This window comes from Lissotriton helveticus, chromosome 3_1 (assembly GCF_964261635.1).
Source record: "Lissotriton helveticus chromosome 3_1, aLisHel1.1, whole genome shotgun sequence".
Taxonomy (NCBI): domain Eukaryota; kingdom Metazoa; phylum Chordata; class Amphibia; order Caudata; family Salamandridae; genus Lissotriton; species Lissotriton helveticus.
This window is the reverse complement of record NC_136061.1, coordinates 1,407,201,050-1,407,223,143: the sequence shown is the minus strand read 5'-3', so window position 1 is coordinate 1,407,223,143 and position 22,094 is coordinate 1,407,201,050. Positions and strand designations below refer to the sequence as shown.

The 22,094-nt window shown below is 44.8% G+C and overlaps 1 protein-coding gene across 5 annotated transcripts in view; it reads right to left on the bottom strand.

Moving 5' to 3' along the window:
• CLASP1 (cytoplasmic linker associated protein 1) overlaps positions 1-22,094 on the bottom strand; it is a 1,618,163-nt gene that overhangs the window by 990,843 nt on the left and 605,226 nt on the right. For all 5 annotated transcript variants that reach the window (XM_078682066.1, XM_078682063.1, XM_078682065.1 and 2 more), the window contains exons 13-14: positions 8,424-8,559; positions 6,905-6,975 (exon numbers count right to left, since the gene is read on the bottom strand). In XM_078682066.1, the coding sequence (XP_078538192.1) occupies positions 6,905-6,975; positions 8,424-8,559 (207 nt within the window). The remainder of the gene's footprint in view (positions 1-6,904; positions 6,976-8,423; positions 8,560-22,094) is intronic.

Here is a 22,094-nt window from a genome sequence, read left to right as displayed (position 1 = left end):
CTGGCCCCCTTCCAAATCAGATCATCTTTGAATCCTGAAACTACTTTCCACGAAAGGAACTCAAGACTTCTTCCTAAGATTTCTCCCTTGTGACTAAGGAGTAGTCACCCTGCATCCGCAGGCACCATCTTAAGAACACTGCGGTCTGCTGCAAGTCTCTCCTCCGGATCAAGACTGCCCAGCTCGACGAGAACCGGCTTCCCTGGCACCTCTGACCTCTACCTACATCATCAGTCACGCTGAGATTCGTGGGTGTGACGAGACCTCGAGGGACCGGCCATCTTCAGGACTGCACGGCTTCTGCACAGCAAGCCCGCCGAGTAATTTCCTGGTGAGTGCTTTGGGGTCGGAGAAGCCCCGACCCTGAGCAGCTCCAGCACCGAAGTGCAGCCTCCCAGCATCTCCACGATCTGCGTGGGGCCCTTCTGCTTTTTGCTGCTCACCGCGTTGTTTGGCCACTAGCCCGCTGGCTTGTGGCCTTCTGAACGACGCCCGACGACATCACTGCTGCTAGTCTGGTTGCTCCAGACTGGCCCTTGCTTCCCTCCATCGGAGAAGTACCCTGGACCCTCCTGGTCCGGCTAAGACGCCATTTTAGGTCCACCGCGTGGGCCTTGCATTTGCCAAGACTTGTTGCCCAATCCTAGGTCCAGTGACGTCGACAGCAAGAACCTTCGTGGGACAGCTTGCACCTCCATCCTGGTCGCCGACAACGCCTCCTGGTCCGAGAGACTGCAGAGCCCAGCAGCGCCCACTCACCTGACTGCGGTGACTTCGCCCAGTGCCATCCTGGTGCCCACTTAATCACTGGCTAGTGATTCAAGAACTTGGTCCCCTCTGCTTTCAGGTTTTCTTCTTCCTTGATCCAGGCTTGGATCCATCGAACTTTCCTTCACTGGTCGCCTGCCAGCAACTTCCTTCTTCCAGGCTCCTGGTCCGGCAACGAGATTCCCGACGTCTTTTCAGACCTATGCAGCTGCAGCCCCTGGGCTAGGTAACTTCGGCACTTCGGTGTCCCAGCATAGCCTCACTATCCAAGGGTCAGGATCCACTGTCGTTTTCTTCCTACCAGGTCGGATTCGCCCGTAAACACTAACTTTGTGAAATCTAGCCTCCATAGACTTTGTCCCGCATCCCGCGTGAGAGTGCACACTCTGCACCCGAGTCCCCTAGGCCTCCTAGAAGTAATCTAACGATTCTATAGTCAAGTCCTAGCGATTCCAAAGCCTATTAGTACTGTACTTACCTGCTAGTAAGTTCGCATTCCACTTTTAAAGTATATGGTTTTTCGTGCCCCTCGGGCATTTGTGTATAACGTGCTAACTTAAGTATTTTCATAAGAGTTTTGTTGTGTGCTTAGCACCCTGTCCTCATAAAGAGTAAAGGGTTGTTGTGATTCTAATAAATACATTATTTATTTTCATAACACTTGTGTGGTGTCCTTTCACTGGGTGTTCAAGGGGTAATGTGATGGTAAAACAGCTGGCTTAACACGCCCTCTAGAGTCTTAGCCTTAGACTGCTCGTTTCCATGCTACTAGGATAGCTGGTCTATAAGGTTGACTTACAACCAATCATCAATAAGGGTTGTTTGGACTGATATATAGTGATCACTAGAATAGTGAACACTGCACATCAGGCCAACTTCTCACAGTCCCCTTATGTAGACTGGGTCGGATGGTGCTGACTTATATTTTTTATGTACCCTAGGGGTAAGGATAAGTGCCCTGACAGGATCATTAAAGGTATTGTCTACATGCCTAATCATCCCTTTGAGCATGGGTAACGTGTGTGATGATTTTTGTGCACTGCTAAGAGTTTTAAAGAGGAAATCCTCTTCGAGAGACGCTTTGTGGAGCTGCACCCCATGGTAATTAGCTGCCCTACCCAACAATTCAATGTAGCCTACACGTCCGGTGGAGAGGGCTTGGTTGGGTATAAGTCAGGATCATTGCCTGTGGTAGGGTTAGTGTTGTAGTCGTCCCATTGGTCTTTAGGTATAGGCTGAATATCATCATCATCATCATCATCATCTCCATTGTCACCCCCATCCCCATAGCCATCCCCATCATCCTGATTGTCAGGTGTACGTGGTGGTGAATGTTCACGTGAAGTTGGCACAGGTAGAAACTGAGGAGAAGGAAGTGATGGAAGAGTAGGAGGAAGAGGAGGAGGGGAAGGGTTAGTTACAACAGTTCTCTTCTTCAAAGGAATATGATATTCCTCTTCTGCTTCAGTCGTCCTTTTTAGAGTCAGTTTTGTGGTAATATGTCCAGTCTGAGGATTAATATACAATACCTTCTGTTTAGGGTCCGGTTTATCGAGCAGATTGTCGAAATAGTGCTTTTTGACTGACTTCGGTACATCAGTCTGTTTAAGCGCCGAAGGTTTCAATGCCGGCATTTTCAGAGTTTGTATCTTCGGATCCGAAGTATGTTTCGTTGCAGAGTAATTTGCTTCGGAGCCAAACTTTGGCTTCGATCCCAAAGGTTTCGGCTCGGTGCCCAATTTAGAGTGGGGCTTAACAGAGCCGGACATCTTTTTTGCAGGCTCCAGTGCCAAGCCCGAAGGCGGGGCGTCAGAAGCGTGGTCTCTGGCCGACCAGGGCCCGAGGGCGCGAAATGGTCCTGAGCCTTCTTTTTCGGTTGAGATGGAAGTCGGGGCGAGAAAGATTATGTACTTATTGTCTTCATCCTGGTCAGAGCTGAACTCGGAAATGGAGATCAGTTCCTGTTCCTCCTCTGCCCCGATAGCATCGCCGGCTTCTTCATCCGAATCTGGTCCGAAGAGGTTGTGTGTTGACGTTGAGCCTGACAGCCGTAAAGGGTCTTCCTGGTGCGGAAAGCCTGGCATGCGTCGCAGTCCAGTTCTCTTTGCTCAGGAGACAAGCACAGGTTACTCACTTCGTGTGAGTCAGTGCGCGGGTACTTCGCGTGGCACCGAGGGCTGAAATTGGAGGGAGTTTGTTCCGCACCGACACGGGTAGACCCGACGGCCTACTACGAGCTCTTTGATCGAAAGAGCGTTTTTATAATTAAACACAACACGCGAAGAATGGTGTACGTGATTGGAAACAATACCGTCTTGAGCACCGGGGAAAACCGAAGGAACGGCAGCAGCAACTAACATCCGAACCCGATGGCGGAAAAAAACAATCTGAAGATGGAGTCGATGCCCATGTGCACTATCACTGAAAGGAGGAGTCACCTATCTCGTGACTGAAAAGACTTCTTCGAAGATAAACAAAGTGTAAACATCCAGACCCAACACTAGATGGCGATCTATGCAGAGCATGTGATCTACAGCTCACTTGCCTCGAACATATGTTTTTTAAATACCACTGCATGTTGTGCAATGAAAGCACCAAAGCTTTTAATATGTATATTTAAGCCATGGCAGTGAAAATAAATCTGGCCTGATAATACTTCTTTTTTAGAGTACCTGTGCTTTTATTTTTAGAGCAACTGTACTAATAATCACATGTATTACTACAGTGTAAAGCTAAAAGTTGAGTTTATTACCAAAGTACAGCAAAACTGACATGGGAAAACACTTTTCTGCCTCAGAGGATGCATTTACCAATTACATTACACCAGGAAGCATAGACCTATGGCCTAGCTTGGGACCGTTATAGATGTTAAAAAGAGGCCACTTCACAGAATGGGGAGGAAGATGGTCCGTGAGGAATCTGTGATTAGAGTATACACGAGAAAAAGCATTACTGAAGGGAAGTAACTTGTTTTTCTGATGGATACTTCTCACCTTAGAATAAATATCGAAGCAGTACCTTCCTAGGTTGAAGGGTGTGTGGAGTGGGCTCAGTCCAAAAAGACCTGCATGACCAAATGGGAATAATACCCCTCCAGTCAGACCTGTTCGTCAAAGTAGTGGTACTTCATGAACTTGTGCATGGATGCTCACGTCGCAACCTGGCAGATATCAAGAACGTTCACTTTGTGTGCCAAAGCAGTGGCAGCAGCCATGTCTCTACTCAAATTAGCTCCCAGATCTTTCAGAGCTGCGTTTTGGCCAGTGTTCAGCAAATCTTAACGCAGAGGACTATCTACCTCAACAGGGTTGTTTTCTGCACTGCATTTCCTTTCTTAATCCCAGGAAACCCCACAGAAAGCGGATGGTCCACCTGGCGGTCCTTGGTCCAGTCAATGTAAATACTTAATGGTCTTTAGGGGATCCAGCCGGTGTACCCTATTGTTCTTTTTCCAGGAGAGAGGAGAGGCGACTTTGGGCAAGATGGTCACTTGAATCCCCAGCACCAATTTGTCTGGAAAAATGTGGTGTAAAGCAGGTGCAGTGATAGTCATGCAACTAGCTGAGGTGATTGCAAAGTCTTTAGAGTCAGAAGATTTAACAAGCAGAAGTGTATGGGCTCAAAGACTGTACACATGAGAAATGTCAAGACCATGTTAAGGTCCCACTCTGGCATCACAAATGGATTGGGAGGGAACATGTACCAAACCTTTAATGAAACTCTTCGTAAAAGATGATTTAAACAAGGACAGTTGGTCTAGCAAATGCAAAAAGGCCTGTAGGGCCGAAAAACAACATATAATGGAGCCTAATACAAGGCTTTGATGGGTCAAAGACAAACCAAACAATAAAACATTTGAAAGCTAGGTTTGTAAATGGTCTGTCTTGAGGATGTCGCACCAGGCTACAAATTTGCACCAGCGCCTAGCATTAATGAACTTTGTGGAAGGGCATCAGGTGGTAAAGGATGATATCGACCGTGTAGGGTGAAAGACCAAAAGGAGTTAACTGCTGGTGCATAAAGCCCACACATGGAGGTTAAGATTGTGGAGATTTGAGAGAAAGACCCTGCCCTGCTGATGCGACGGAAAAGCCTTGTGGTTGGTGCTGGGCCCAATAACACTTCAAGTTCCATTGCACAACCCACATATGCCACCAAGTGTAGTTATCAAGGAAGTTGCAGGAAGCTAAAAAGTTGCTCTCACTGAGTTCCAGGTACGAAGCTGAAATATTGTGATCATAGCCTGAATGTCTTGGACCCGCTGCAACAGACGGAAGGCCCTACACTGTATCTTATTCAGGACAGATCAAATGAAGGAAAACCTCCAAAGGAGGCAAATGAGAACCCCAAATAATGTCAGGAGGTTTGCTGTTATCTCAAGTTGGTCTACAACTGACTGCGGCGAGCCTGCCTTCATTGCCCAGAGCAGAAAGAAAGGGTAGGATATAACCATGCTGAATTATTTGAGAACCCATATCTGGAACGTGAACGTTGCCACCCTGGGAAAAAGTGCTGGGTAGGTGTGCGCCACTAATGGCAAGCTAAAGAGGGTTGGTGGTGTTGTCACAGGGGAAAGGAGGTAGGAGTAATGCCCTTGGTAGTTGGCAAGTTGCCTGCCAGATTAACTTTCCTCACATCAAAAGGACAGCAGTGATTGAAGCATTGCCTGTGGAGAATGATGTTGCTATATGCCAGCCCCCCTAGAATAGCCTCAGAATTTCCTAAACTGGTGAGGAAAGTGTGTGGCAGGGGTCAAGCGACAGAGGGAGCAGTGCAGTGGCTCTACTTTCTTTAAAACGTTTCAAGGTAGAATCTGCTTTTTCACCGAATAGGTGCGAGTCATTAAAAGGTATATTCATGAGAAGAGCCTGTAAGTCTCCAGAGAATCCTGTGGAGCATATCTATGCATGGCAGCGGAGCACAACACTGCTGCCTACTAGCCTTCCAAAACGATCTGTAGTATCAAGGATAGCAACAATCACGTATTTGGCTGTGACTTGACAATCCTGGATTATTTGAGCCAGCGAGGAACTAAGGTCTTTGCGCGAATTCCAGCAAGGTCCCGCTAGCTATGTCCCACACAGTGTGTAAATATCGGCCCAATAAAAAGACTTATTTGACTGACTTCAAGGCTAGGCTAGCTGAAAAAAGCATTTGCTTTCCAAATGCCTCAATCCCCTTCGACTCCGATGTTCAATCAAAACAGTTGTTCAATGTATATTAAATATTAAAGTCGTTCTTTCAATTTTATGACATGTATTATCGCCCATTGAATGAAATAATCATTGTACTGGAATATTTAAATATAGGACTTCAGTACCAAAGAATTTCATGAAATGGGTTAGATGTTAACAATTCAAGTTGTTATGTAAACTTTGCTTGTTTTCACTGACAACTTTACAAGATAATTGTTTTCAATGTCATCAAATGATGCACAGACCTCGTAATGGACATGTGAACAAGATCCATTTGGGTCAAAACACATTGTGACTTAAATAATGGCTCAATAAATGTTGGAATCATATCCATCTCCTTTTCCTTTCCGAGTTGTAATGAGTCTTCAAGGAGAAAAACACCCACACAGCAAATCTCAGCCTTCAAACTGAGTGACCAGTATCTGTGTCAAACATAATCAGCAAGACCCGGTTTACATGTTTTTTTTTAATGCTCTATATTGTACACCAGTTTTTTCTCCACAAGAGCGCTTATGATCAAAGTTGGAAAAAGCAGAAATTACATAAATCTCAAAAGGTGAAAAATGATGAAAAGTACAACAATTTCTTATTTTCCAGATTACTGGCTGTCCGAAGCGACAAACATTTTTCCAAGGTTTTAGAAATGTATAGAACACAGGAATGTCTGCACTCTATTCACATGGGGGTGGACCTGTTCAATTTCCCTGATCCAGACCAGAACAGTATCTTGGGAGATGTACAGAGCACATTCTTAAGCGCAATAACTAGTTGAAAGTTAAATAACAACACAGATTACATCATACACAATGACATTTCCACTTATATCCAATACGTACTTCATTGCATACAGTTTCGCAGAACAAATTCTAATATATCACTATTTTGTTAAAAGTGAATTAATACATCATGAGAACATAGGAAAATTGAACATGTTCACTTACCTTCTAACTGCAACAGACTTTGATGTACAGTTACTAGTAATGATTGGTATTAGTCTGGGAAAATGTGTTTGCTGTAAAACAAGAAACGCAATACATGTTAGAGAAAATGTGTAGGAGTTTTGTCCTTTCTTCTTTTTCATTAGCTGCATTTCTCATTTGCTTTTTTGGTATCATATGTTTTTAACAGCTAAGCAAATATCTCAGAACACTTCTACGTGCAACTAACAAGCTGAACAAGACCACCGTGGAGAAATTGCTAAGCTATTTCATCTCAAGCATGCTGCCATCACTCGCTGTTTTAAAACGGCAAATATTCTTCCTCATTCATTCCCTGGAAAAGAGGGAGGTTAATTACTCTACTTCTTCAGCATCAGTGTGAACACTGGAAACAGACCATGAAAGTTCACTTTGTCATGGATTAATGACTGTAGTCAATTTAAATATGAATGTAAGCGTAATAAAAGGGAGCTTCAGTTAACTGAAATCACTGTCGTAACTTTGGCACCTTGCACACATAGCCTCTACCTCTTCTGGCCATAATGCAAAATTATCAACCAATAAAAATTGAATCTAATCTTTCAAATGGTGACAATGAAAACTTATTTTTGTTTCTTTCTGATTATTTGCTAAGCTTTTTGGCAATATAGACCAAGATAGGAGAAACGTACGTTGAAAAAACATTTCACATAGCGACTCCCCAAAATTATATAAAGGTTGGTCTTCCTTGACAAACTTTTCAATGTGAATTGTAAACAATGCACTTGCCATCATTCACCTGTAGAGTCCCGTCCTAGTGTATTCGTTGTAAACATGTATTACTGCAAAAGGTCTGACCTAAAAGACTTGGATTGGGCAATGTTCCGGGAAAAAACGGTATACGTGGATGTCCCAAGAAATGGACCCGTGTTTGGGGATTGTGGAATTCCTACCAAGGAGATATATGTCAACCTCCCCTTGTTTTCAGTGATGAAGATCCCCCTTCACCCTAGACCTTCCAAAATATATTCTGTATAACGTGTATTACCTACTGTTCCCATGAAGCCTGATGTACTACTTCCTCTCAAATGTGATTGCACTGCTGATGTCTGTTTATCAATAAAAAGTTTTACAAAAAAAAAAAGGTCTGACCTAAGTACATGAATGAAAATACAAGTAATGAGTTGTACTTTGTTTGGAGTTTCTTAACGCTCACTTCAGCAGCTAAAATAATAAAGACAAATGCCTGATTCCAAACAAGAAATTCTCTCTCGATAATTTCTCCACAAATGCTGCCAGTTTAATTGTTATTTGTATGACCCACTATCCTAGTGCCTGCACCCACATTCCAAAACCACTCGTGCACAAATATGTTCAGTTTAAAAAAAACAAAATTCCCATCTTATGCTACATGTCATTTCAACACTTTGCAGAATACATCTACTGAATAGTCACACATTTTAAACAGTAACTTTAGGCACAGACATTTGCTAGCCATTAAGCGATGCCTGCAAACAAGCATTTTAGTTTTTATCATACTTACTCGTATAATTAATCGAATAGCTACAACACCAGATGTAGCCATTACTTTGGCACTATTAGGAACCAGATTTAAAAGAGTTGGCATTACAGTTTCTGCCCCGTGGTCAAATTTGTTTCCCAAGACTGATGAAAGATGACTAGAAAAAAAGAACAAATTTTCAAGACAATAAAACATTAACTTTGCTGGGTCAATTGGGGCGATACAATTTTTAACTTAGTCAAAATGCCCTTTTCTTTTGACACACCGCAACACATTTCATGCTTTTTATAAATGGAGGCAAACTTAACGCGCTAAACGTTCTGTCATTTACATTTTACACAATCTAGCATAACACATACTAGCCATGTTTGTGTATTATAATTATTTTTCAGCAGTTCATTCAGAAATTTGATTAGGCTTGGCGTTTTTACTTTAAAAGTATGAACACTAGGTGTCATTTAATGTTTTTCCGATTTGTATATCTTCATGACAAATTGACAGTAGCATGTGGTTGCACAACACAAAAGGCAAGTCCAATGTAGACATTTAAATATCACCAAAGGAAAACAACCTTAAAGTGCAAATCAGACCTTTGCCTGGCAAGTTCTAAGACACTGGATTCTCTTTCACCATAGGTGGCCCTCGTTGCGCCCCCCTTGTCTGCTCTTAAAAACCACTTTGTCAAGAATCAACATTTTCTTCACCTCTAAATCTGTTGACCACTTCCCCAATCCTGGTTTCTGTAGACTAGATCACTTTGATTGGTATGTCTCTTCTATCCCTATACTACACTATGTACCTTTAACTGTTATTGACTGTGAAGTGACCATTGGGATGGTTTGGCCATATAAAAGTACAAATATTAACAAGACAGCAGAGATAAATAACTGTTTAAAATAGGGGAAAATATAAGTGCTTAAGAGGTTTATGGAGCCTGGCAAAGCAAGGGTAGAGATTTCCAAGGAGGACAACAGCTCCATCGTCTGCGTCAGTGTGACAAATCTGCTACCACAGAGCAACTTATGATACATTTTTTACTACTCTAAGAGGCGTTTCTGGGCACATATGGTAAATTATAACATAAGTTGTGTATAGCCACCACTGTATAGCCACCACTGTAGATTCAATGCAGTTCGCTAATCTACTTAGGATTCCAGATGTGTAGGACACTCAGCCACATAGGCCAACTCAGACGTTTTATACATGTTTAGATGGTAACCCCAACCTCAGTGGGCATTCATATCAAAAGATTCATTGATTAAGGTTAGTGGATGTTATTATGACAACAGCCCTCTCATCAAGTCAACTTATGTTATGTGTTAAAGTTCCTTCTGTCGTCGAGTGTGAATGCATGGTATTATCCTGTCGGTGGACATTTGTAGGTTTCTTCAATTCCAATGGTTCTTTGCTTAAGGTTAGTGGTGATTTATATCCTACCATTCCCTGCTCTTGCTCAATGGATGTTTATGCATCATAGTTTCTGTTCATTGTTAGTGGATGTTTATACCATAAGGCTCTGCACTGATTGGTAGTGCAAATGTATGTTTGTAAGATTACCTGCTCATGGCCAGGGGGTGTTTGAATCCTAATGTTCCTCCCTCATTGTCTACAGTGCCTACAGTGCATCTTATCCATAATGGCCCAGAATTCTTTATTAAATCTCTGAAAACTGTATCCTGTATCTGCTTAACTCACAGACCCACAACAGTCGCTAGCAGCTGCAAAAGAAGGGGGCAGAAAAATAAAAATACCAACATATCTATTGCCTTCTGACTTCTCCCCCAGGGAAGTATACCTCAATGCTTCTGGTTTAAGTACCCCTCTTCCAAGAGCCCCCAGCCAACTCCCCTTATATCAAAGGTGGATGGCCTCACATCAGGTAAGTAGAGACTCTGGCCAGCTGGAGACGTGCATCTATTGGAGCTTATGTCCAGAGTGAAATTTGGCCCTGTTCACCAACATTTCTGAAACATTTTGTTTTGGAAATCTCCGGCCTTTTCTTGGATCAATTCTTACTACATGGAAGCATCCCAAATCCCTATGAGGAAGCAGTTGTAATCCCTTTGCAGAAAAAACAAGGGGAAGCCTCCTTCTTTTGAAAAAAAGCATCCTGTGTTTTTTACTGCTGTTTCCGGCTAAACTATTAGAAGCCCATGTGACACAAGCTGTGTGCGACCTTCCTCCAACATTGTTCCAACCTTTTAAATATGCATCAAGCTGGGTTTTGCTGTAAGCAGTGCCTTGAATCTGTCATGCTGGCAGTAGTGGATGATATCGCAAGGCCTGCAATGAAGGACTGACCTCCTCTCTGATGATGTTAGATCTGTCAAGAGCCTTCAACACGGTTAACCATTAAATGTTAGTGGACTGGATGGAGATGGCTGGACTCCAGGGGTCCGCCCTTGCTTGGATTAGATCCTTCCTGAGGGACAGTACACAATCTGTCCACTCAGATCTTTTTAAGGCCATGGCTGGACTGCGGATCTCTTGAATTGCCGAATTTACAACTATGCTGATAACACTCTGCTTATCAGACTTGATGACTCCCTTGCCTCCAGAGGAATTTCTAGTCAATTATGTGTTTCATCGGGCGTGGCCAAGATGGCGGATGGGTAAGACGTCTTTTCCCGTATCTCCATCCCGCCGCCGGCCAAAGCCATGTACATCACTGTAATTGCCCAGCTGACAGAACCGCAGAGGTGCTGGGGTGCCTTTGATAGTGGTGAACCCAATGGTGAGCTGGAGAAACTGACATATCGACTCCCCGATTCCGTTGAAGGCATCTGGCTAAGAGCGACCCGGACTTGGTAAGACGGCAGCCGCGACCTCACTTTAAAGTCCACAACTTATGAAGGCTTGTCGTGAGGATGAGAAGCTAGAGGAAGACATTGTCATTTGGAGAGAGTTATGCAGGGAATTGTTGCCTCCAACGGGGACGGGAGCTGAGCGAAACAGTGGATCTGTCAGTAGCAGCGACACCTAGAGACTGGTGACTGGGCAACTTCCTAACTAAGTATACTGACATATATAATGCTGTGCCATTCTTTTAGAAATAACTGTGAAATGTGTATAGGACTCAGATGTATAATGGAAATAAGTTGAAAGGTATTACCGTGGGTAACTGTTGTAGAACCAGTCAGTTCTGTGTGTGAAAAATTTAATAAATAAAGTTAAAAAAAGTCCTCAACTAGGCCCTGACTTTATCAACCAAAAAAGGTCACAGTACCTCAGCGACACCCGCAAGCCTCAGATACGGCGACACTACTGGATGGCAGAGCACTCCCCTCCTGCAGCAATAAGAGGTGAACCAACTGCTCGTAGGGCAGTGGAGCCTTCCGAACCTGCCAGCAGTCGTGCTGTGCGGCCCGCATGTCGCCCTTCATCGCCTGAGGTGCGGCGTTGAACAGCCATCTGGCCCGACCTCGGCAAGCCGGCACAGTGAACATTAGACAGATTGACATTCGAGAGATTGGAACTGGTAGCCCGCGCAAGTGACTGGTTTACAAGCAGTGATTCCCTGCAAGGTCACAGTGAACACCGCTGCCTGCTTTTTGGACGGCCCTAGAACCTAGGCAGCAACAGGCCCGGCCCTCTCCCCTCCAGGCCATGTACGTGAAGACCCAAATCTAAGTCCCATGGACTGCAGAGTGCCTATTTTAATCCACAGCATCCCTGCAGACTTCCCAAACCCTGTGCTGGGATTTCTAGGAGCATGGTCCTTCAGTGCTAGATATACGGGCCTTAGGAGATTTCTTATAGTGGAGAACTGGTCTCGCCCGCCTAAAGATAAGAAGTGAATTAGCCCTGCAGCAGGACCACACTTCTGCATCGGGGGAGACAGACAAGTGAACACTGCTTAAACCACCGCGGATGATATCCTTCTGGGGTTCTCATGCCAGCCTAGAGAGGCCCCCCGCAGCTATTACACTGGTCCATACCCCGGCCTTCTGGGATTGTCTTGCCAGCTTAGAGAGGCCCTTTGTGGGTATTACATTACTCCATACCCAGGTCTAACTTCATGGCGATGCTGACCCTGAGGCCTCCACTGGTTGAACTCCCACATGTGCTGCATCACAGACTCGCCATACTGAGCCGCTCGATACTGGGCCATACTGGGCCTATATCCAAGCATTTTAGCCACTTGCCTCGAAACCCAGGGAACAGATATGACAACACTGACTGTGAGCTTATGCAACTGGCAGTGCTGACAAGGACACTAGCAGGCGGCTGAGTGAAACACTTGCCTGCTTGGCTCCCGGGCGCTAAGGGGGCATAATGGGCCAGCTGCCCCTGCTAGAATTTGCCTGTACCAATATCTACGCACTGCGGAGTTCTTTAGAGCCGATGGCTGGGGAGATGCAGAACTGGGAGACAATCTCTTGAGTCTAGGAGCGATGGAAACAACCCGGACGAAAAAGGAGCACAACTTAAAAGAAATGCTAACCTAACCAGATGGCACCCCGGCCGAGGACATCCAACTCAGGCCATCGCCAAGACGAAGACTGCGTGGAGGAACTTGTGATGTGTTCCTTCCTTGAAACCCTGGTCACACCTTTCCGGGATGATCTACAGGCACTCAACATGAACTTTCAAGTGACATCAAGGAAATCTGACAGGACATCAACACGATCAGGGATTGAGTTGCAGCTCTTAAAGACCACGAAAATAGCCGTGAGAAGGTAGAGGAGCTCCTACAACAAGAAAATATTTGCTTACGAGAACAGCAGGTCGAACTGCTGACTCGCGCTGAAGATTCAGAAAACAGATTGCGGCAGAACAACAGACGCATTAAAGGAGTGCCATTGAACGCCTAAGGCTCAGACTTTTCCCTTCTATGTTAAACTTTCTTTTTATCCTGGAGGCCCCATCAGACTTTAAGATTAAAATTGCCTGAGTGCCCAGTAGTTCTAGCAAGAGCCGAATGGCCCCCCCCCCCGGCCGACATCCTCGTGTGCATTTATGACCTTCCGTTAAAAGAGTCCATTTTATGCAAAGCCTGCAAGAAACATCCAGTGCACTTCACCGAGTATACACCAGCACTCCAATAGGAACTAGTGGCAATCACACTGCCGGAACTACGTGACTTTCGCTCTGCTACCTCTCACCTACGGAGCATAGGGGTCTCCTATTCATTGGACCTCCCGGTCCGGCTTATCTTCTGCCTAATGTACCAGCTAATATCTTTGGAGGAAACCTGTTGGATTCTGGGCATCGACATCTTTGCTTCCCAAAACTCACAAATGAGCTCTCAGGATTATTCGATCAATCGACGGTCACGCTGGCAAAGGCACAACACAATATCAGGAAGCATGCAGCCTGATCCAGTAAAAATTGCACTTGAACAACAGCCAGTGCTGGAGTTGCTGGGGGGAGCTGGTCAAAACAGAGCCTGTGATATTGCTGGGCATACAACAATGAAAACGAGCTCTGGATTGGTGGGATGGGCAGCGGGCGGTGGAGCGGGGGACCAGAGGCCACAAAACTGACCCACTCTCACTGTGCTCCAAAGGAACTGTAATTTAAACTTTCAGTATTACACTTGATGTTTAAGTTATTTGTATTATTAGCAGTTTGTATTCTTTTTATTTGAGAAAAGTACTCACTCTTGACACTGGTACATTTCGGATCATGCTTTCAACAGGGACTGGGTAGTAACAGAGATGGTTGCAGGTTTCATACAGTTTGGACATTGCACACTAACACACCTATAAGACTGAATACCTATATGACCCATACATCTATCGGGGTCCTCACGTTAAATGTGAAGGCCCTTAACAACCCGGTCAAGCCCTGACCTGTAGTATCATATCTAGAGCAGGTCAAGACAGACATATGTTTGCTCAAGAGTTGCACCTCTTGCTGAGTGGCTGGCATTGGCTCGAATCCAGAGCTTCCACCCATTAATTGTTCTCATCAGCATCTAAGTCAGCAGGAGTGTCCATATTAGTAGCTCACTCCTTCAGAGGTAGGATAGGGGCCAAAGCAGCCGAATTAAAAGGCAGGCTCCTTGCATACAATATGAACACTGCGGATTGATCTTTAATAGTAGGTACCATATAAGCCCTGACAGAGGTCCTTATGGGAGGTGATCTTCACCTAGTATTCAAAAACAATATTGATAGAACAGCAGATAGGCCCGGCCAAGCTAGGTCTCTCGCCAGGGGGCAGGAGGTGTTATCAGTGGCTGTGGGATGTGAGACGGCGTGATATACGGAGGGAACTTCATCTGTGCACACTAGAATACTCATTTTTCTTACACGCTCATAAAACATGTATACAGCTTTATTATTTCCTCTGGGTGAAAGATATACAGACATTGACTACCACATCCGAGACCGGGCCCTCCGCCCTTTCAGACCATGAGGCAGTATCCCTCACTATGGCACTTTCTCCTATGGAGTTTCCCACACAAATTTGCCAATTACAAGAGACCCTCTTATATTGACCTGAGGTGGTGATCAGTTTAACCAAGCCATAAGCACTTACCTAGAAGTGAACGACACTCCAGATATATCTATTTCTACACAGTGGATGGGTTTGAAAACAGTCATAAGGGGTGAGCTGATGGCTATTTCAGCTGCAGACAACAAGATTTGCAACGAGAAGAGAGAGCATTTCTCCTGCCAGGTAAAGGAGTTGTAACGTATTTATCAGTGCTCCAGGCCTGAGGTTTTGCCGCCCGCTTGGAGTTAGCGAATATAGATTTAGACAGGGCAGAATATGCAGCGCTCCAATTACTACACTCCTTTTACATGGGAGGGACAAGTGCGGGCGCCTCCGACTAACAAACTGCAATGACAAATCTATAGCTTCTGCATTTAGATACTTTTATACAGAACGCTATACCAGACAAACCCTTGACCTGGTACATCATGCTACATAACTCCAGTAGGCAAACACTACAGGACTCTCCCCAGAACAAGCAACCTCTCTGGATTGCCCCATCCATCCAAAAGACGTCATCTCAGCTACCTCTCGCCAGAAAGCTTAGAAATCCCCTGGACCAAATGGGTTCCCAGCCATCTTCTACAAAACCTTTTGCCATGTCCTGGCTCTGGTTCTAACCAGACTATTTAATTCATTTGCCTGCCTGAGCTCCTTCCCTTCATCGATGTTGATTGCATCCATAGTGGTAATCCCTAAGCCTGGAAAAGATAAACAGAAATGTAGCTCATATTGCCCAATATCTCTTTTGAACGTAGATATTAAACTATTTACTAGTATACTTGCCACGAAACTGGGCGCTCACATGTCGTAGATTTTCTATCCAGATCAAGGTGGGTGTATACCCCAAAAGACAATGCAGCGATAATACTAAACTCATCTTGCACATTATTGATAAAGCTAAGCGGTCGACCAGGAAGATTATGATTTACCAAAGTAGCTGTTTTGAATAAAACATAAACAACCTGCTTATAATATAGCAACATGCGAAATTTATTCTCATTTGTAGAATTTTTTACTTTTTGTCACACTATTTTTAGTGCATGGAAATACAAAGAATTTTATATACAATATATACATCCATAAACATAAATCACAAAAAAACCTTTACAAATTTCATACACACTTGGCCATTCAGTCATACAAGATACATTCACATAAATGAAAAAAGAACAAAAGCAATAGGTCCACGTATCGGTGACGGGTTGATGGAAAAAATCCTTTTGTGATTTTCAATTTCTAAAGTCTGTACAAATCACAGTTCTACCAGAGTGTCCACATCTCTTGTGACAAATTTAAAGGACTATTATAAGACACCAGTAATGAACCAGATACGGGACAGGGCTGGTCGACGCGTTTCGAACCCCTGTGTAGTGATGGGGTTCTCCTCAGGACCGGAAGGGTTCTTGGGGTAACTGTCGATTAATCACAAACAATGGTGAAAGAGTAGATTCCCAACACGATGTTTAAATTGTATTTCCAAAAGAAGGAGTGCTCACGGGGACCGCTCGGGTGACAGCTTCTGACTCGCTGGCATCTTCCAGTTCTCTCCTTGTTGTTTGAGAGTGGCCGCTCCTTCGGGATTGAGAAAAAGGCGTCCGTCCTTCACTCAGGTTTGGGCGAATGATTCACCTAAGCTTAATCATTCGCCCAAACCTGAGTGAAGGACGGACGCCTTTTTCTCAATCCCGAAGGAGCGGCCACTCTCAAACAACAAGGAGAGAACTGGAAGCTTAGGTGAATCATTCGCCCAAACCTGAGTGAAGGACGGACGCCTTTTTCTCAATCGCGAAGGAGCGGCCACTCTCAAACAACAAGGAGAGAACTGGAAGATGCCAGCGAGTCAGAAGCTGTCACCCGAGCGGTCCCCGTGAGCACTCCTTCTTTGGGAAATACAATTTAAACATCGTGTTGGGAATCTACTCTTTCACCATTGTTTGTGATTAATCGACAGTTACCCCAAGAACCCTTCCGGTCCTGAGGAGAACCCCATCACTACACAGGGGTTCGAAACGCGTCGACCAGCCCTGTCCCGTATCTGGTTCATTACTGGTGTCTTATAATAGTCCTTTAAATTTGTCACAAGAGATGTGGACACTCTGGTAGAACTGTGATTTGTACAGACTTTAGAAATTGAAAATCACGAAAGGATTTTTTCCATCAACCCGTCACCGATACGTGGACCTATTGCTTTTGTTCTTTTTTCATTTGTGTGAATGTATCTTGTATGACTGAATGGCCAAGTGTGTATGAAATTTGTAAAGGTTTTTTTGTGATTTATGTTTATGGATGTATATATTGTATATAAAATTATTTGTATTTCCATGCACTAAAAATAGTGTGACAAAAAGTAAAAAATTCTACAAATGAGAATAAATTTCGCATGTTGCTATATTATAAGCAGGTTGTTTATGTTTTATTCAAAACAGCTACTTTGGTAAATCATTTGTTGGTAAACGGAAATTCTCAGCATTGGTCTTTGTTTTGATATATAAATTTGGTTGGACTCAGCCTTGCTGAGTTAGGAGTCAAGGCCCTTCTGTGTTTTTTTGTCCTAGATAACCCTGGCATAGCTCTCCCAGTCTATTTAACTGAATTGACAGTCTTCGGCCAAGCCTCAGGTTAATGTTGATTCATTTCAGGCCCTCAACTGATCAATGTCCTCGACACTGGTGACACAACTTAAAGCATGATGGGCGAATACAGCCATTCCGTCCCTCAGAATCCAACTGGCTTCTTCAATTCAGATAACCTCCATCCGAAAATTACAGTTCTCTTCTCCGGCAGCTTAAGAATTAGTTAACCCGCTGGAAACACCTCCAGCTAACATGGCTCGGACGAATGGCCGCACTAAAAATTACTGCTTTGCCTAGGTCCTGTACCTTTTCCAGACCCTCTCTGTGACACCCCCTACAGAGATGATAAAAGCACTGCAAAATGAAATGAACCTATTTGTCTGGTTGGGCACTAGACCACGATTGAGAAAAGACCTGAACTATCTACCCCGAGTTTCAGGCAGCCTCGGCCTACCAAACCTTCAGCAATACTATCAAGCGGAACAACTGCGCTATCTTGTAGAGTGGAATAGGGATGAGTCAGCACAAGATGGCTGTTTCAGGACAGAGCGATAGCAGAATCAAACTCATGGAAGATCCCCTTCTTGAATAGAAAACACTCTACTTGTCCCCCATCACTAGGGTGACTATGGAGGTCTGGGACTGGCTTGGAACTAGACGAGGCCTCACATCATTCCCCTCACCTTTGACGCCACTGTTCGATAACACAGACTTCTCCCCAGGCATGAGCCCCAGAACATTTACTGTGTGGCGAAAGATGTGCTGCTGCTCAGCGAGTAACATGTTTTATTAGGAAGGTATGATCACGATCGCCCAGATAGGTTTTGACTACAAATTTCCAGAGACAGAAAGACTGCACTATTGGCAACTATGCCATTGGCTCCTGCATCCAGCAAACTGCTCTAGAAGGCAGAGATACCTTGCACCCTATGAGAAATGGCTGGTAACTAAAAAAATCTGTTAAGCGTCTTATCTCTGAATCATATTCCATTTTGCGTCAGTCCTCTAGGCCCCTACCAAATGCAGGCAAGAAATGCTGGGAGACGGAGATAGGCGGGCAACTGAAGGAATAGAAAACAATTTACTATAGAGTACAACACACAGCACACAACACCGCTAGCCTTGAAACAGCCACCAAAGTACTTACCTACTGGTACCTTACACCAATGTGCTTGCATAAAGGTGACCTGGAGCGAAGCACAGACTGTTGGAGGGGGTGTGGTTCTCATGGCACACTACTGCATCTATAATGGGACCATCCCAAAATGTCGGAGTATTGGACCCAAATACTCTATGATGTAAATCCACACCAAGACCTGCAACTCCCTAGATTACCCACTTATATGATTCTTGTTCTACGCAATCCCCTTACTTTTCTATTAAAATCCAGACGAGGGAGGTAGATAGGGTTAGCCCTAGGAGCTGCTCTCCAGAATATCCTTCACACTGGGAAACAAGTCGCACACCTACAAACCCGGGTTGGCTTCACCGCTTATGGATCATACTAGAAATGGATCACACACTTACGATTCAGAACAGGTCGTTCAGAGAGCTCTGTTGTCCATACCTTACTCTCCTCTCAAAGGAATTTCAGGAGCTTACCTGCCCCAAATGCTCACCCAGTCCCAATGAAGGATACTACCTTGAGATCCAGAGCCATAGTTTCCTTTATTTTGACATTTATCTTGCCTTACATCGAGTACGCAGGTGGGTGTGTGAGGTAGAGGGAGTCTTTGTTGAGAAGGGACTGTTTTGTTATTACCTAATGCCGATGACAATATATCTATCTGACGATGAGCTCGGCAACGTTCCTGTGTTTCGCTATACCGGGCATGCAAATTTGAATAAAGATATTTGAACCACTATGCATTTCATCTGGGACAGGATGGGCGGCAACCTAAAATGTAACGCTGAAAAGATAGAAATCATCATAATGAACAATAAAACAGACTTATGTAGTCCACCTTTTTGGCCATCAGAAATGGGGTGTCCCCTCTCCAAAAAATCTGCAAAAATCTGGGAGTCATTGTAAGCAATGATTTATCCTTAAAACCCTAATAGATTCAGTGATTTCTAACTGTTTCTTCATGCTACGTAACATTAAAAAGACAGCCAGGATCCAGACTCGGGATGCCCTATTTACGGTGGTGATGGCCTTAATCACATCCCACCTGGATTAAGCAAATTCATTATTTCTGGGAATTCCTAAAAACCCAAATGTAGAATGAAGATTATTCAGAACCAGACACCCAGACCTCTTTTTTTAATCAACCCAGGGGTTTCCACATTACCCTATATTGGACCTTCACTGGCTTCTAGTGGAAAAGAAGAATGCATTTTAAGTCTGATGGATCACCTTTAAGCCCCTTCATGATCTGGGCCCTCAATTTATCCGAACCAGAATCAAAAAATACACTCCTGTTTGGCTGCTCTCCTCCTCATCAAACATGTTGATTATTCCTACATTTAAAAAGGAAAGGATGGTCTGTATTAGTTATCTGTACAGGCCCAAACTCTTTGGAACTCTCATTTTCCCGCTCCTCGCCTCACCAATGACTTCAGGAGGTTTAGGAAATATCTAAAAACTTAATTAATCAAACAAGCCTTCCACTTACGGTAATTAGTGAGGTAGCGATTAGCCTGTTCCCACTATTGCTACCAATTGGCGCCAAGAAACCTTAGGGTGAATGTGTGCTGTAAAAGTTTAATTAACACATTAACACTTGAATTATACTCTGAATTTTAGAGGCAATCCTCTTCAGTGTTTTTCCACGATACATACTCTGCCTGCCAGGATCGTCAACTTCCATTCCACAGGTTTCACAGCATTTTCAATTGTCAGTGTTTTTTCTGCGAGATCCAATCACAGTACGGTAATGAACATCTTCAGGGCTCTCTTCCGAGCTGTGTGCGCCTCTTCCTATGCCGGAATCTCAGGAGTATCCTGTGGCCTTTACCATGTGTTTTCATGAGGCAGGAACAACTCCTCCTTTGTTTTTCCTCTCTAACAGCGCAGCCCAAAATAACTGCAACTGGGACATTTCGGGAATAGCCCTCTCCGGCCATTCACTCAGCAGTAAAGGACAATGGGACAAAACGCTCTGCTCAATCTGGGGGGTTATTTCCCCTGGGGCACTATGTCTGGGAATGAGATGTGAGACAAAACTGGGTCTGATGGAGTCATTTAGTGCCCAATGGTGTGGGGATGCTCTTTATCAACGTGGGTCAAGTGGGTAGTACCTCCCATGGGTTCATGTTCCGGCCACCATTTTAAGGAAGCCACAGTTATGTCTAGCACACATGGGGAACCACCATCTACTTCCCATAAGGCCAGCAGGAAAGGCAAAATTGGCACAGCTCAACCTCACCGTTGCTCTTTAAGAAGTCGCTATCTGAGGAACTGCCACCACCAATGTTTACCGTCACTGAGCATGAACAGGTACTGCAGCTTACAGTTTGGGAAGTAGGTTCAAAAGAGACCACAATCAGTTTTTAAGCGCAAGTGACCCCCTGCACCCAACATTCAGAACCACAAATAGCACTGGGTCATCCTTAAGCACCAATGATATTCCACCACATTGGGCACAGGCCCGCCCAGGACAGTAAACCTGCAGTTACTCTATTCATTACTCAGCCCAGTACACTAGGTCTCTGGTTACATCCATAAACTAAGGAAAGGGAAAGGTTTCTTACCCAGTAAGCATCTGTTCATGACATGTAGTGCTGTAATTTTACATCCTTAGCATAATCCTCATCTAGTATTGGGCTCAGACGTGTGCAAGTTGTTTTTTTTGCTAAGAAATTCTTTTGAGTCACAAGATAGTGTGACTCCGCCTCTTGCTGATAATGTGCATGGCCATCAACTTTATGATTAGATTGTTTTCCCGCAAGGCTGGGAAGGATGGAATGCGAAGTAGAGCGTAGTACATTCAGATGTCCATGCTAAAGGAGTTTGAGATAACCCATAAAAGTAACTGTAACAAACATTGGTGTTATGGAGAAGCGGGGGGGGGCAGGTGGTGCCTGTGAATCTACAGTACTACATGCCACCAACAGATGCTTACTGGCGAAGTAGCATTTTCTGTTTGAGGCTTGTGTGGCTGTAGACCATGGGTACTCACAAACTTTCTCTCGGGGCCAAATTTGCAGTGTGGTTTGTGGCCGAGGGCCGCACCGGTGGGGGGTGGAGGGGGCGGGGCTAAAGCAACAAAAACAATTGTGATCATGCGGTTGAACACAGGTTCCTGCAGCAGACTCCTTTGTCCACTGAGCCACCAGACCCAGCATACACACATCTCTCTCTCTCTCCCTCCCCCTCTATATCTCGCTCTCTCCCTCTGTCTCACTCACTCTGTTTCCCTCTCTCTCTCTTTCTCTCCCTCCCTCTTGCTCTCTGTCTCCCTCTCTCTCCCTCCCTCTTGCTCTCTGTCTCCCTCTCTCTCCCTCCGTCTCCCTCCCTCTGCTTCCTCCGTCGCCCTCCCTCCGTCGCCCCCCCTCCGTCACCCTCCCTCTGTCTGTCTCCCTCCGTCGCCCTCCCTCCGTCGCGCTCCCTCTGCCACCCTCCTAACTCTGAATGTCTCCTTGTCTCCCTCGTCGTCTCCCTCTGTCTCCCTCTGTCTCCCTCTCTGTCTCCCTCTGTTGCCCTCCCTCTGTCGCCCTCCCTCCTCTGTCG